At 43.0% G+C, this 15,579-nt stretch overlaps 1 protein-coding gene across 2 annotated transcripts; it reads left to right on the top strand.

The window, feature by feature from the left end:
* The first annotated feature begins 11,189 nt into the window (after positions 1–11,189).
* Positions 11,190–14,744, top strand: LOC117054926 (basic helix-loop-helix transcription factor scleraxis-like). 2 transcript variants are annotated; one of them, XM_033164175.1, is made up of 3 exons: positions 11,190–11,873; positions 12,760–12,857; positions 13,885–14,744. In XM_033164175.1, the coding sequence occupies exons 1-2, from the start codon at positions 11,382–11,384 to the stop codon at positions 12,790–12,792; spliced, it is 525 nt and encodes a 174-aa protein (XP_033020066.1). In that variant the 5' UTR covers positions 11,190–11,381; the 3' UTR covers positions 12,793–12,857; positions 13,885–14,744. The 2 variants fall into 2 exon arrangements, with proteins under 2 accessions (XP_033020066.1, XP_033020057.1); XM_033164166.1 differs by having other exon boundaries at positions 12,760–12,861.
* The last annotated feature ends 835 nt before the right edge of the window (positions 14,745–15,579 follow it).

The following is a 15,579-nucleotide window of genomic DNA, read 5'->3' as shown; positions in this document are numbered from 1 at the left end:
TGTTCCAAATGAATTTTACTTACACCACCCTTTTTGCTGGCCGAGCAGGTTGCCTGGTTATATAACTGAGCATGGTGCTGTTTGGAATAGATAACAAGTCTCTCCTTGTCCTCTCACACCCGGAACCCCCAGCTTTGGGGGTCTTGCAAATGTATAAGTTAGGCCAGTTGAGCCCCTGCTGAGCCAGAGTTACATATATCAATGCAGCCCCAGATGAGCCCTGCGAAAGCCCAAGAATCGCCAAATCCAAACTCACCCAGGAAGATCTTGGGATTTCATCGTGCCTGTTTTCAGAGGAGGAGATCATCCTGGAAGTGGAGGTTGTTTCTGTCTCAATCTTTTTAACCATATGGGGAGGAACACATCTCTTTCCATTGCTCTGCCCACATTTGTCCTGGAAGGTTGCCCACAAGGCTCTCAGACTAAATAAAATTCCCCACCCTATGTTAAAAATGAAGGAAGCAGAAAGAGCATCACCATGGTAAGTCCTTGTCTCCCACTTCAGAACCAGTCTAGATGTTGAATTGTGGCCTCTGAAACTGGGCAGTGGCATGACATTGGACACCCCAAATTCATCCGTCACGGATGGGGTGACAAATTATATGTTATGCCTCAGGTGTATCACTATAACTGATTACATGTCTCTCCTTGAGATTTCTCCTCAAGGCCAAAGCCTCTCTTTGCTTCTAGTATCTTTGACGTGTGTTTTACTCAGATGGGGACATATTACTACCGCTAATTAAAATGATGATGGTGATGATGATACACTGTACAGACGCAGTGATGGTGAAAGAGACTGAGAAGGCGCAATATGAAAATACAATAATTGAAACTGCAACGCAGTTGCTACCTTTCAGAAAGGTGATACATTTGAGCCGAATAATTGTTCAGAATTGCCTAGTAGGTACTTTGTCAGAGTACCCCCAGGCAGGCAACAGTTCAATCTGCCAGTAACACAACTCCAAGCTGAGCAGGAAGATAACTAGACAGATGCCTTAGAGGCAGGTCATCAAACAAGGGGATGCGTTCCAGACCAGATACCTGTTCGAGTCTGCCCAGAAAGGAAGGTATAATCCTTTTGTATATCCCCTCTCAGACAGGCAGCTTATACAGCAGGTCAGCATGTAGATATGCCTAGCAGGCAAAGAATTATGCAAGGCAGCCTATCCCTTGCTTTAAAAAAGTTATCAAGACAAGTCGAGAACTTCATTTAAATGGCTTCTCAGGAAAGATATTTCCTGCACAAAACCATACGAGCTCCTTCAGTTTAGTTGCCGAATGTGTTAAAGGCACCTTTCCAGAATGAAACTACACATTTCCATTGCCAAGTACAAAAATAAAACTCTACATTTATAAGATCCTTGGGGAGTTTTTGAAAATCAGAGGAGTAAAATAACTTTATAAGAACTCTTGGCAGATTGTGGCAAAAAGTAAGAAATTGTCGGCATTATCAGGATCATGACATGGTGCCGCTCTTGGGGCTGGGCTATACCACTTTAGACTGAAGGAGGACCCAATATCTGAATGCACTCCCATATATTAAAACAATTCCAACACCAGAAAAGTGGTCTGTTCCATAGTTCCCCCTTGGCATGCTAGTTTTCTATGTGACAGGAAAGTTTATATAAAGGAGCACTGGCCCCAGATTTGCTCTTCAGGTTCCCTAGATTAAAGGTCATTGGATACATATGCATTCAAAAATTAAACAAGGGTAGAGAAAATAGGTTAAAATGCAGAACTATAGATATAAGCAAGAATGCACATATTTCCCCTATTGTGTTATAACTCTGTGGGTTCACAGTTTCAGGTTTCACTCTGCTCCCTTTTCAGATGGACTTGCAAAATTCAGAGGGTGAGATTTTATTAACCCTTATTAGCTATAACTAGATTTAGCGCCGAAGATGAATACTGTTGAATACGGAATAATGTTGAATATTGAATGTTGTTACAATAGAGAGTTGGGAAGGTTGAATTCTTTTTAAAAAATGAGGCCTTTACAACGCCTTTTTATTGAATGAGCTTTGTTGTAGGAACACTTCTATATAAGGCACATTAATTCACGTATGATTTATTTGTAGGTATGCACAGTAAAAGTAACCAGCATGTGCCAATAAGGCCCTTGGGTCATTTTTTTTATGAGTGAGCATGTCATTTTTACTCAGGCCACTCATTTCAAGTTTTCCTCATTATTATTTTTTAACAACATATGAAAAGCCTCCCAAGATGCTCATTAATCAGATGTAATCAAATAGCCCCCAGCATACTAGCACACTGTCTTCCAATATTATGAAATGAACAGGGCATCTTGCTTTGGTCATGTTCCATTTCAACACATGTCAGCCAACTTATTGAAGTATATCTCCTTTCTTAAAACAAAGACAGCTGGTTTGAAGCAGGAGCGGGGAAATGTTTTCAGTTGAGAGCTGCTTTCCTCCTGGGCAATCTTCCAGTGGTGGTTGAGAGTTGAAAGGTAAAGAGTATGTGCAGCCAAAGGCAAAAACGGTCAGAGCAGCAGATGTCAGGCTTACATCTGTGTGGTCACTCTCACATCTACCCAGGCAAGTAGTTCAAGGACACATGCCAGCCAGGCAAAGTGCTCGTGGAGAGAACAGAACAGGGCTGGGGAAAGGGGTGTGGCCTAGGAAAGGAACAGGGCCTGGAAGACCCAACAGTTACCAGCTGAGTTACAGGGGTAGGTCGTGGGAATCAGCAGCTGAGACCCTCCAAGTGCTCCTATTTTCCAGGAACAATCCAGGATTTACAGAAGCCGTCCTGGTTTCTGATTTTATCCTGGAATGCCCTGCTTTTCCTTAGGACATCCCTATTTTCATTGGATAAATGTTGGAGGGTATGGAGTTATGAGACCCCTGAGCCAAGGAGATAAGCAGCTATGCTACCTTTAGAAGGCATGTGATGGGATAGGGAAGCTTTTAAATCTTTAATGTTTTATTATGTTTTTATATGTGTTAGAAGCCACCCAGAGTGGCTGGGATAACCCAGTCAGATGAGAGGGGTATGAATATTATTATTAGTATGATGATGGTGGTGGTGATGATGATGATGATGATATGATGATGGAATAGGTTGTCTCTATTTTCATCGGGAAATGTTGGAGGATATGGGAGCTTGTGCCAAAGGCTTCGTTGGAAAGGTATGATGGACTTGAATTGTTAAACCAGGCATGTCCGATTACTCGTCATAGTTTCAATTTGCACATTTTATAATATTGCCTTACAACAACAGTGTGTTGCATTCTCACAGTTAAAAAAGGCAGGCTTCCTTTTTCATGTGTGCTGCATATGTAGCCACTTCAATGGGTTTAAGAGATAGCAAGAATGGCTGGCTGGAATAACTGCTTTCACAGTCCCCCAGTATCTGGCGTGAATAGGATAGCTACGTAGCGTAATGGAGTGATAAATGGTGAGCTCCTGACTTCGCTCTAATTACAGGGGTTGAAAATTTGGCATGTCTTTACAAGACTTCAAGGGAGTTCCTCCCTGGGCTGATTTCAATCCAGCGTAGCGAAGACCTAATTCAGTGAAAAGCTCAATTAGAACGAAGACTCAGGGTCACAGTTCCAGTCATTTAGCTAGATTAAAAGCCTGTTTCAGTGTAAGGCAAAAGCGGAACAAGGTGGAATGCCTAAAAGAGATCAGCCCTTTTGAGTACCTCTGCAAAGGCCACTCAAGGAAGCAGTGGGGAGAGGAAGGGAGCAGTGCAGACTGCCCTGGGCACAAGCGTAAGAGAAGTATGCTCGTAATTATACACCGGATTACATTTCTTTCATGCTTTATTGGCTTCCTTTGTATTCACACAGTGTCGCTTCAAGTACATGAAAAGGAGCACTGAAAATGTGCATCCATAAAAGCTCTTGCTACACTCCATTTTTTTTGGGAAGGGGGCAGTTTAAGACATCGAAAGCATGAAGATCTTCCTTTATAGTACCCGAAAACCAAGTGCAAAACTGGGAAGAGGAACCAATATTCTTAAGGTATTCACAATCACACCCACCACTTCTGCTTGGCCTTTTGTAGTTTCTGAGTGTCCAGTAAGTAACAGGCAGTAAAAATAAGTTGCCTCATTACTAGAATTTATATATTTCAAATTCTCCGTACAGTATTTGAAGCAGTAACTAATCTATTAAAGTTCAAAGGTCATCGCTAGAGCACAACCATTCATAAATAGTATAAGTTACACATCAAATCATAGAATTGTAGAGTTGGAAGGGATCCCGAGGGCCATCTAGTCCAGCCCCCTGCAATTCAGGAATCTCAAATAAGCATCCAAGTCAGATGGCCATCCAATCTCTGCTTAAAACCTCCTAGGAAGGAGAATCCATGACCTTCCAAAGGAGCCTGTTCCACCGCTGAACTCCTCTTGCCATCAGAAAGCTCTTCCTGGTGTTTAGTCAGAATCTCCTTTCTTGTAACTTGAATCACTTGTAGATAAAACCGTGTGCCTGGGGAAATATCTGTGAGTTAGCACCAGGCATTTGAAGGCCATTTAAAGCACCCTCACCACCCCAAGAAATCCTAGGAACTGTTGCTCTGTGGACTTGGCTATACAGCTGCAAATAAAATGTTGTAAAGTGTGTTGTAAAGTGCAGTATATAAATGTGACACTAGATGGTGATGGTGAGCTATGGCAAATTCAATATATTTTTCAAAATGATTTTTTAAAAAGCAATTTTCACAGCATTTTTTTTATATGTGTGTAGATTCCACACATGGTGGTAAACTACAGCTCCTGGAGTTCTTGAGGGGGCAGAGTGATATGGTGTAAATGTGCTTTTAGTGTATGCAGCCTTAGATGATTTCCAAAGTGCTGGTGTTGTGGAAGAAATTTATAAAGTGCAGGCTCCAAACTAACAATTTCAGCATTCAGGTTCAGTTGAATGAAGGCATAAAATGAAATTATTAATTTTACATGTTGTTTCTTTTGTTCCAGTCATTAACTCTGTGTGGTTCACAAACTGTGGCTTGAGGAAGCTTCCTTTGAAATCTTAGGGTTTTCTGGGTCCATAGTATACGTCAGAACTGGGGAATCCATCACATGCTTTCTGTTGCTGGACGCTAACTTCCATCAATATGGTCAGGGATGAAAGCAGCTATAGCAGGCGTAGGCAAACTCGGCCCTCCAGATGTTTTGGGACTACAACTCCCATGATCCCTAGCTAACAAGACCAGTGGTCAGGGATGAGGGCCACAGGTTTATCATCCTTGGTATAAGGAATCCCAAGCCATTTCCCCCTTTTAACACAGCTCTTCAAACTCCTTCTATCTGCTTAAGGAGCACAGTGATCTGCGGGGGCCATTTTGTGTCAATTAGTGAATGGATGTTCTCGCCTTAGAGTAACCTCCAGACTGTCTTTATTTTGCAGGAGGGATTCAGACTTTAGGTTTATGAAATTAAAGTAAAGTAATGTGCTTTGGCATCGTAGCACGACAAATCCACTCTAAAAGATCCAGACTTTTGTGGCTAGGAAAGTGATGGGAAAATACACCGAAAAGACAGGTAAGCACCCAGCAAGCAAATCAGAATGAGTGCAGGGTAAATGCTTGTTGTCGTACAACTGGCCCATAAACCAATGAGAACCAATGCTCAATAAAGACCTCACAAAGTCGTCCAAGCTTTGTGCAAGTGAATCAGAATGAAAACTGAATAAACAAGTTTTATTATGGAGGAGCCCTTATGACATGGAGACGGATTAAATTTTGGGCTCTTTCTATTAATTCCATGACTGTACTTTGTCAGTTGGGTATTAAAATGTTGCCTGTAAAACGATGAGAGATTTGCACAGACTTAGTCTTGCCTATATTATTAGTTGCAAGCAACAATGCCAGCTCTGAGCTATTACACCTTCCTTAAGGCGATTCATTCCCCACAGCGCTTTCCTAAATGTTATCTCAATCAATAACGAAGCAATTAAAGCCACCAACGTTTTGGATGTTTTACAAGCCTCTCTGAGTTCTCTAGCCATTTTCCTGGTGAACTTTCAAGCAGTCTTGGGGTTAAAAACAAGGATCATTAAGTCTCTTTTCTTGTCCTTAATCACTGGATTAGCTCTTTGTTGTATCAGCTGCAAAGCTTCACTGCTTTCAAGTCCTTCTGCAAGTTTCCCTTCCTTCCTTAACCCAGAAAAAAAGAAGTAAAGAGGTTCAGGGAGGGTGTGTGGAAAGTATCATTTATGCAGGTTGGTCAGAAAACACACGAGGAGCGCAGTGGGGATGAGCATTTAAGCTCTGACCCCGCTCTGTCATTCTACCCATTACCCTTAACTTGGAAGTGGGGAGCTGACTGCAGTGGGCAGCCTCCAGTATCTGTGGAGGCTCCCTATGCTTTTGAGTTCTAAAATGTGCAGGGACCTTCCACAGTCACCTTCCGCAAGTTGAAGATAATAGGAATTATGGGGGCGGGGAGCAGAGATAGCACATTGCGTCCACCTGGTCCCTTCTGAACGCTGCATTATAATGTCCTGCATAGGGCTTAGATGGTGCTGGAATTCTCTGTATCTTGGTGGAATCAGGGGTTTCCTGTAGCTGTTCCGTTCTTCCTGTTTAAAAGAGACAGTGAAATTTCTGTCTAACTTCCTGGCTGGTGTGGTCTCCAAGCTTTCTGTGACAAACAGGTCCTAAAATGCCATACTCTCCAAGTGTCCCAATTTACCAGGGACAGTCCTGGTACTATGAAAGCCATCCCGGCTTCTGATTTGATCCCACAATGTCCCTATTTCCTGTTTGTTTGTTTGTTTGTTTGTTTGTTTGTTTGTTTGTTTTAAAATGCTTTGTGCATCCATGTCTAACCATGCCTGTTTGGTGTGTGTTTTTCTTTTTGTCAGAAAAGAATAAATAATAAAATTGGGATTAAGGGATGGTGGAGGGTGTGTGTGCTGTGTCCCATTGCTGTAGTGGTGGCGGCACTCAGCCTTCTTCTGATAGGAAATGTTCGGTGGTGGGTGGGTGGGGCGGACGACAACGACAAAAAATGGGGGGTCAGTTGTGGGGGGAGGGGAGCGAGAAATGTCCCTACTTTCATCTGAGTAATGTTGGAGGGTATGAAATGCTAGAATAAAATTTGACACCTTGCCATTTTGGCTTGTGTTTATTAAATTTCCCTATACAAAACTAACCCCTGACACCTATATGTGTTGATATTGGGCTGATTTTGTTATGAGAGGGGGAAATATTCAGTGATACCCATTTTCCTGGATTCAGGTGTCAATCAGCAAAGGGCAATCCTACAAAAAATACAAGCACTGGTATGATATGACCATGGTGCTGTAAGTATACATAAAGAACTACAGAAATTGCTTGGAATCTGGCAAGAAATGTAGACTGTTCTTCGATTTATTTTTCTGTATGTGCCTGAATATTGCTGGATGGATTTCCAGGAGACTCTCATCTATGGCTGGCAGAGAGCAGTTTAAACCAAAAAGTGACTCCCAGGGAGCAATATGGTCATGGTCGTGTACATGGTACTTTAAGAGTGCATGCGCCAACATTCCAAACCTGGAGAAAATACACTGGATTATAATCTTCTAGTATATTTCTTCCATATTCCTTCTTGGGGTCTTTCCTCTGGCTAGTAGCTATACAGCTGCACTCCACACTGTTGGAAAAGAATGAAAGCCTCATTAAAAGCTTCTCAGTACCAGTTGGTTCCAAATTAAGCAAAGGGAATTTTGCCCATCAATAGGCAAAAAATACAAGGTGGCCGATGTTGCATTGGGTAGTACTGTTCAAGAAACACAAACTAAAACTTTCCTTGCTCTCCTGGCTAAAATCAATTTTCAATATGTCATTTCAATGATTATATTAAAGTGAATAATGAATGCATTGCACAAGAAGCACAATTTGTGGAGTGTGTTTTTTGTGTCTACGTTCAATTCTGTGAATTTCTCTGCTTAATCCATGAAGCATCTATGCTGAGCCTGAAGGACTGCATCACACAGCGATAGTGAGACTATTGTGTGGCAGTCACGAAACCACAAATAGGCATTAGCAATGTTTGCAAGATGGCATGATGACTCTCTAGGCCAAGAATGTCAAAGCAGCTGGCCATTTTGGAGCATTTGCATTTGCGATAAGAGGGAGGCATCTCTGGTAACTCAACACTAGAGTGGAAAAGCTGATCAATATTTAGACAAACAATGACAATAATCTTCTGAAGGGGGGTCACGTAAAAATGGTTATTTAGTTCTGGCAATTAGTTTGAGTGCCAGTCAGATGATTCAGCTGGGAAAACCTGGACTGTGACCTTTCTGGGGCTTTAAAGTGTGATGGCACTGTCATTTTTTATGGAAAAGCCATGCATAATGAATGAGTGCAAATGCTAACCTTTTAATAAGTAAATGGTTGAGGAAGGCATGTTTTGAAAATGGCCAAAAATGGTCCATATTAAGTATGCATGACTGGTGCTTGGAAGAAAAAGTGATAGAAGTTCCTCCAGCCATCATCTGTCCAGTTCAAAATGATAAGAGGTCTATGTATATGCAGGAAAGGCATTTATATTGGCATGTCGGTCAGTGTTTATACAAAAGTTCATTGCAGTGCTTGTCCAAACACCCTTGACTATATGATGCACATGAAGACACATCTTCCCATCTTGGGGCACCAATTGTTTGAGACTGGAGGCAAACAGTTCATGGTATGACTTTGCAGATTTTCGGAACGGAGTGATTCAGAAATGACCCCCCCCCACACACACACACACAGCTTGGAAATTAAGGGCATGAACCCAAATCACTCTGAATTGCAGTTCAGTTCATGAATAATTTTGGCTTGTTCTGAGCTGCCCTCAACCAAGACCCTTTTCCCCTCTCATGGGTTGACCTTTTTGCGATCAAAGCAGCAGCAACAAAAGGGCTGCATAGGAGAAGGTTGCTTAAATCTGAAAGCCTTATAGTTCAGTTAGTGGCTCAAACATAATAGGAAATGTAAGATGCCAGGACTACTGGGACCTTGAAACATGGAGACCTCGATAAACTACCATTCCCAGGCATCTTCAAGTTGAACATCTCTTGCTTGAGGCCCAAGGAGTAGTCATCTCTTTCATACAGGTCTCACCTGTCTATGAGGTGGACTGAAGCAGTCACCTCAGGCAGAGGAATCCCATGGGGCATCACCAAGGTCATGCAACAGCAGCTTTGAGAAAGATATTGCAAAGATCTAAAGAGTGTCATGTAATCGCTTGAGATCTCGCCAGAAGACGATAAGGATTTGAGACCACGGTAAGCAAGGCTTCGGCAGCAGGGGTGGGAGAGCAGAACTTTCCCATTTCACCTCAGGTGCTGAAATGGGATTGGCCAACCCTCTTTTCACACCCTTAACACATCTGCCCAAAAGGTAACTTTGGTAAACGGGAAGGTAACAAAATGACTGGGACGGGGTGGGTGGGGACTAGCTATAGGGAAAGTTGAGGGCAGTAGAGGGCTGACAGGGCCTAGAATTGCCTGGTGAAGTTTGGAAAGAATGAAAACACAGTCCAAATCAAGAAGGGGGTGAAGGGCTGTAGTTCAAGGACATTGGTGGTAAACTTATTACCCCAAATAATTAAAGCATATGCTTAATATTTGTAGTGCCTCTGTTGATTGACTTGTATAAGATCTGGGACAAAGTGCCACCTTTCGGAAATTTTCCCCAGCTGTCAGTTCTGCCTTTGAAATCCCGGTAATGTCCAGAAAAATCTGGACATATGGCAGCCCTTTTTTAGGTATGGAAAATCAATAGACAGTGCTAAGTTAATTCCAAATGACCAGTTAATTACATTAAAACTATTCATCAAAAATTCTCTCCGTTCCATTTAGCTTTTATATATTCTTCTTGTGTGATGATAGATAGATAGATAGAGATAGATAGATAGATGATAGAGATGATAGATAGATAGATAGATAGATAGATAGATAGATAGCAATGATATGACACGTTGAAACCTCAGTCATGCAAACTGTATGACTAAGGTAAGATGCCCATCAGTTTAAGTCAAGATAATAGTAGTACTATGAGTGCTTTACTAAGTATTACAAAAAGGCTAATCTGTGAATTATTATATTAGAGCTATTCCTCCAAAAGCCTGTTGAAAAGAAGCTGGACACACAGAGTATTTGTGTGTGGAAATGGATGTAAGCAGGTATGTGAATTTTGGGGAGCCATGAATGTACCTGGATGTGAGAGTAACACCTACACTTTTAAAAATGTGTCCCAGAAATGCATATCTTTCCTAACAGTAGAAACCAGGGAAGAACTGTAGCTTAGTGGTAGAGCATCTGCTTCCCATGCAAAAAGTCCCAGGTTCAATTCCAGGTGTCCTCAGAGTACAGCTGGGAACAGTTCCTTCTTGAAACCCTGAAGAAAGGCCCTGTCAACCCCTATAGGTAATTCAGTGGTACCTCTTGGTTACAAACTTAATTCGTTCCGGAGGTCTGTTCTTAACCTGAAACCATTCTTAACCTGAGGTACCACTTTAGCTAATGGGGCCTCCCGCTGCCGCCGCCACGCCACCGCCACACGATTTCTGTTCTCAACCTTCTTAACCCGAGGTACTACTTCCGGGTTAGCAGAGTATAACCCAAAGTGTTTGTAACCTGAGGTGTTTGCAACCCAAGGTATCACTGTACCAAGCTAGATGGACTCAATATAGTCTGATTCAGTATAATACAGCTTCCTATGTACAGTATTTCAACATTTAAAATACTGTATATTCTGGCGTATAAGACTACTTTTTAATCCAGGAAAATCTTCTCAAAAGTTGGGGGTCGTCTTATACGCCGGGTGGAGAATCTGCGGTCAAGTATATCTCAAACTCTATATTTTAACTGGAAAAGTTGGGGGTTGTCTTATACGCCCAGTCGTCTTATACGCCGGAAAATACGGTATGTAATCACTAAATTGCAAAAATGGTGTCTGAAAGGAAAACCTTGATTCTTCATGTCTAGCAAGTGGCTATTCTATTAATACTGGGAAGCAAGATACTGGAGCAGCTTCTGAGAGGCAAGGTGGGGGGGCCTCTTTCTGTCCTGCTCAAGCACCTGAAGGGAGGATAAAGCACTTACTGAAATTGAGGGCAAAGGTTGGGGAAAGGGCTTCCATTTCCCCACTGCACATGCTCACTGCAGCTTCCCGGAGAGCTTGCACATTTTTACATGACAAGGGGGAAACAGGTGCACAGCTCCGGCGTAGCTGTGCAGCTACTTTGAGGTGGCAGCTCCACCTCCTTCGCCTTATTTACAGAGCAACCATATGCTAGATCTAAAAGGAGCAACCATTCAAAAAATGACCCTGCTGCTGGAGGGGAGTTGGGAGAGCAGCGGCTGATGCTAACAGGAGCAATGTGGCAGCTGCTGTGCATAAAAGTGATGGGGCCGAGGGTCTGCTGGGCTCACCATGAAGTCGAGCGGGGGTGCTGCATCCGACCTGGAGGAACTGGAGAGCGGCAGCAGCGAGAGCAGCTCCGGAAAATCCCTGACTTCCACCGGAGCCCAAGGGAAGCGCAAGCGGAAGAGCCCTCGGCTGAGCGGGTTGAGCAAGCAGAGGCAAGCTGCCAATGCCCGGGAGAGGGACCGAACCCACAGCGTGAACACAGCCTTCAGCACCCTCCGCACCCTCATCCCAACTGAACCCGCAGACCGCAAGCTGTCCAAGATAGAGACCTTGCGCCTGGCCTCCAGCTACATCTCCCACCTGGCTAACATGCTGCTCTTACAGCAGCAGCAGCAGCAGCAGCAGCAGCCACCGCAACAGAGCGAGAGCTTGGGGGAGGAACAGCTGCCTTCTAGGCAGCCCTGCTTGCAATACCAGCCTCTCCTGCAGGGCGGTGGCACAGCAACAGCACCAAGACCAATCTGTACCTTCTGCCTGAGCAACCAGAGGAAGCTGGTAAGGCTGGCATCTAGCACTCAGTAACACTCCCCTACCCTCCACCCCACACACATATAAAACGCACGCTGTGGCCTGCATGGATTGGGGTTGTTTTCAGCAGAGGTGTAGCAAGGGAGATTTTTGCAGCAAGGTGAGCCTCTGCTCTGGTCATCGGCTTTAAAGCCTGTACCTGAACTGGCATCAAACTGAGGAACGTATCAGAAAGGTGAACTAGAGCTTTCGTTTCTTCAGTGCGTCCAGTTGGGGAACCAAAATATGTACAGAACAGACAATCCTTGTCTGAAACTGTTAGGGCACCGTGTGTGTGCGCGCGCGCTCCTTCTTTTTAAAGCATGTTCCTTACAAAAACTCACTCCCTTCATGTGAGCATTGCTTGAATAAATGTGCAAAAGCTGCAGTTTGCTTTGTGTTGTAGCTGGGGAAAATAATTTGCATTTTCCTCTTATTTTGGGGATTTGCATCATCACCTGCCAAGTGTAACATCCTGTTTACATTTTGGGGCCTTTGTGTGTTTTCCTTTTATTTTGTTCCATACTGTATGAAGATTTTTCTCTTTCTCTTCCTCAATAGAATTTTTTTTTAAAAGAATATTTCCCCCTTTTCTTTTAGCTTCATTGTGTCTGGTCTATTTTATAGCTTGCACTGAAAAGAATTTATATACATAAATTTCGTATGTCAGTGTTTGAAATGTTCAGGCGTTTAAACCCCAATCAACCGTGAAGTGCACAGGTGAAGCTTATCTCTGCTTTGGTGGCTAGGACCTTTTATATTAGCAGGTAAAATTTGGGTGAGATGGCCACTGACAACTGAAATGAAATAAAACTTTAATGTATGGTTTATGTGCACTGCCTCGTTATAATGGATGCCTTTATTCTATTTGCAGCACAGAGAAAAGGAGAAACACTTGTCTCTTTAAAAGCATTGTGGACATTGATTCAGAAGAGAAGCTTGCACAAATACTGGACTGGTTATAGAACAGTTGTAGGTAACTTCTCTCTCTCTCTGTGCCACTCATATCATAATGTTTACATTGAAATTGTGCAATTACATAAAAAAGGGAAGGGGGGGAGGAGGACTAACCCTGATCTGCACTTTGTTTTCCATTGCCACAGGCTTATTCAAAGGGGATTTTTGCAGTTGAAACTGAACACGGTGGAGAAAATTGCACCTGGCGTGGCAGCTATTTTCGTGCAAGAAATGCTAAACCTAAGCAGCCAAGCCCTGATACTGATGCCTCCTAGACCTATGTCACATGATGGAACTTGAGCTGTCCAACACCCGGCGTCTCCTCTTAATGGGAGACTCTCATAATGCACCAGGCTCATAAGCCTCTAGCTACCATTGGACGGCTAAGCCATGTCACACCGCCCTCTCTCTTTATCACTCAAAACCTCATTGGCCTCTGCTAGCAGATTCAAGGATTTCCACTAAAATTGCACATTAAAGGGTTGTTTGCAAATTACAGGAGAAGCACATACCCAAAGGCTAGAGCGGTTGTACCAATTTTTCTTCTTGATCAACACAATATGGTTCATCTTGTCAGTCCGTGGGCCAGACAAGAAGAAATTATTGCATTTAGCATATTATGTTTTTATTCTTAAAAAAAAAAGTAGCTGTGAGGAAGATCAGGACAGAACTGACATTTTCCCCATCCTGGTGAAAATACACCACCATGATCACCCACTGTTCTTACTTTTAAAGTAAAACAAAACCCATTAAATGCTTATGTCCATTTAATATACTATTTAGCTTTTTCCCACCCCAGACAGTCACAGTGGGAAAGGGCAGGAATTTCCTCTGTCCAGTCAAGATTTGCTCAAAATGAATCAAAATAACGTCCATCCTGTGTCCCTCTATCATAGTCAGCCCAGGGCCAGATCGCTTTTTGCTGTGTGTGAGAGACAATGTAGTGTAGCAACGAGTAAAAACCTGTTGTGCTACAACCGCTTGCTTCTCCTCCCTCACAAGGTAGCTTAAGCATGTCTGTTTTATTGTCTCTCTACTGCAGATGCTGAGGGAAGCCGTCATGTAACTCTGTACCCATGGTACTGAAACGAGCAATGCACCCCCAATGTCAGCTTCAGAACAAACCCATCTTTGGCCATGTGAACGTAGCCACAGTCTTGCACCACAGCTCTGCTGTCAAATCAGTTTAGCCAAATGGCTCTGGAGGGAGATGCAGCCGAACTGAGAGGAGGTTCTCCACTTAGGCCTGAAACTTGAGAAGGGCTGTCGAGTGACTCAGGCCAATTCTTGAAACAGTGTGGGATCTTTCTAAATTTGTTCATCATTGAAGTGTGGAGCAGGGAAAGTTCCCAAGGGCCCTCTAAATTTATCTGCTCTCCTAGGTTACTCTCAAGTTGTGCCTGTAGATTATCACTGGTGCTATCTGACTGCTGGTCATCATGTAAGCATGCAATCTTTATTTTGAATTAAGCTGAGCAAGTTTTGGGTTGTTGTTTTTTTTAAAGCCACTTTTCCAAACACGGGAAGAATAATAAAACAAAACAACATTAGTTCACAGTAGAGGGGTTTCTAAAATGGTCAGACAGAGCTTTCGTTAAGGAGACATTTGCATGTGTTTAGACTGAGAATAAGAGGTGTGTGTGTGCTTGTGTGTGTGTGGAAACATTTTCGCACTGTGGTATGTCATCTTTCATATCTAAAAGTAATTAATCCTACTCAGCTGGGAAGCTCGCTAGGTGACCTTGGGCCAGTCACTATTTCTCAGTTTAACCTACCTCACAGGGTTGTTGTGAGAATAAACTGGGGGTTGGAGGAGGAGAACCCTGTATGTCACCCTGAGCATCTCGGAGGAAAGCTGGGTTATAAATGTAATAAATAAATAAACAAACAAACAAATACCAAAATCAGGAAAAAGAAATAAATTGGGGAACTCAGTCAAGATTACCACTGCTCCGATAATAATTCCTCAGCATTCCTAAATAATATGTATATATTAATCTCTGAGTTAAGCCACGTGAAAGTAATGCTCTGTGGCATACATTTCACAATGTACCTAGATGAATGTTTAATTCTCTTAGCCAGGCATCCCCAAACTTGGCCCTCCAGCTGTTTTGGGACTACAATCCCCATCATCCCTGACCACTGGTCCTGTTAGCTAGGGATGATGGGAGTTGTAGTCCCAAAACAGCTGGAGGGCCGAGTTTGGGGGTGCCTGCTCTTAGCTATTACAAATCCTTCATAATAACTTTTGCTTATAGTCAAGGAACAATATAGAGCAGGTTGGTTTAACCTGAAGTAAACCTCTCCCCTTCGGTGAAGCAACTTTTGTGGTCCTACTCACAACCATCCAAATTTCTGTGGCTTTTCCTGACAGAAAGCTTAAATACAGCTACCAGTTTTGGAGACAAAATGAGCCAGCATGTCAGAGTGTATTTTTTTTAAAACAAAAACAAAAACCAACTACTACTAAGCAAGGGTGTGTTGATAGGCAGTTTGAACAAATATGAAACACATTCCACTTCTTCCTCACAGTCTGGGGGTCAGTGCCCTGTTTTGATGGCCATTTTTTTCCTTGTGCTCATAATAAGTCAACAGCTCCTTGCTCATATTAAGTCAACTGTCATATTTCCCTCAAGCGGACTCAGGGATTTTGCACACCTCTGACAAAGCTACACAGCTCAGACTGAGTAGAGGTGGCCTGCATGCAGTTAACAAGCCTCATGCTGACCCATTTACA

Source organism: Lacerta agilis, chromosome 1 (assembly GCF_009819535.1).
Source record: "Lacerta agilis isolate rLacAgi1 chromosome 1, rLacAgi1.pri, whole genome shotgun sequence".
Taxonomy (NCBI): Eukaryota; Metazoa; Chordata; class Lepidosauria; order Squamata; family Lacertidae; genus Lacerta; species Lacerta agilis.
The sequence above is the reverse complement of the archived record's forward strand: the minus strand, read 5'-3'. Positions and strand labels throughout refer to the sequence as shown.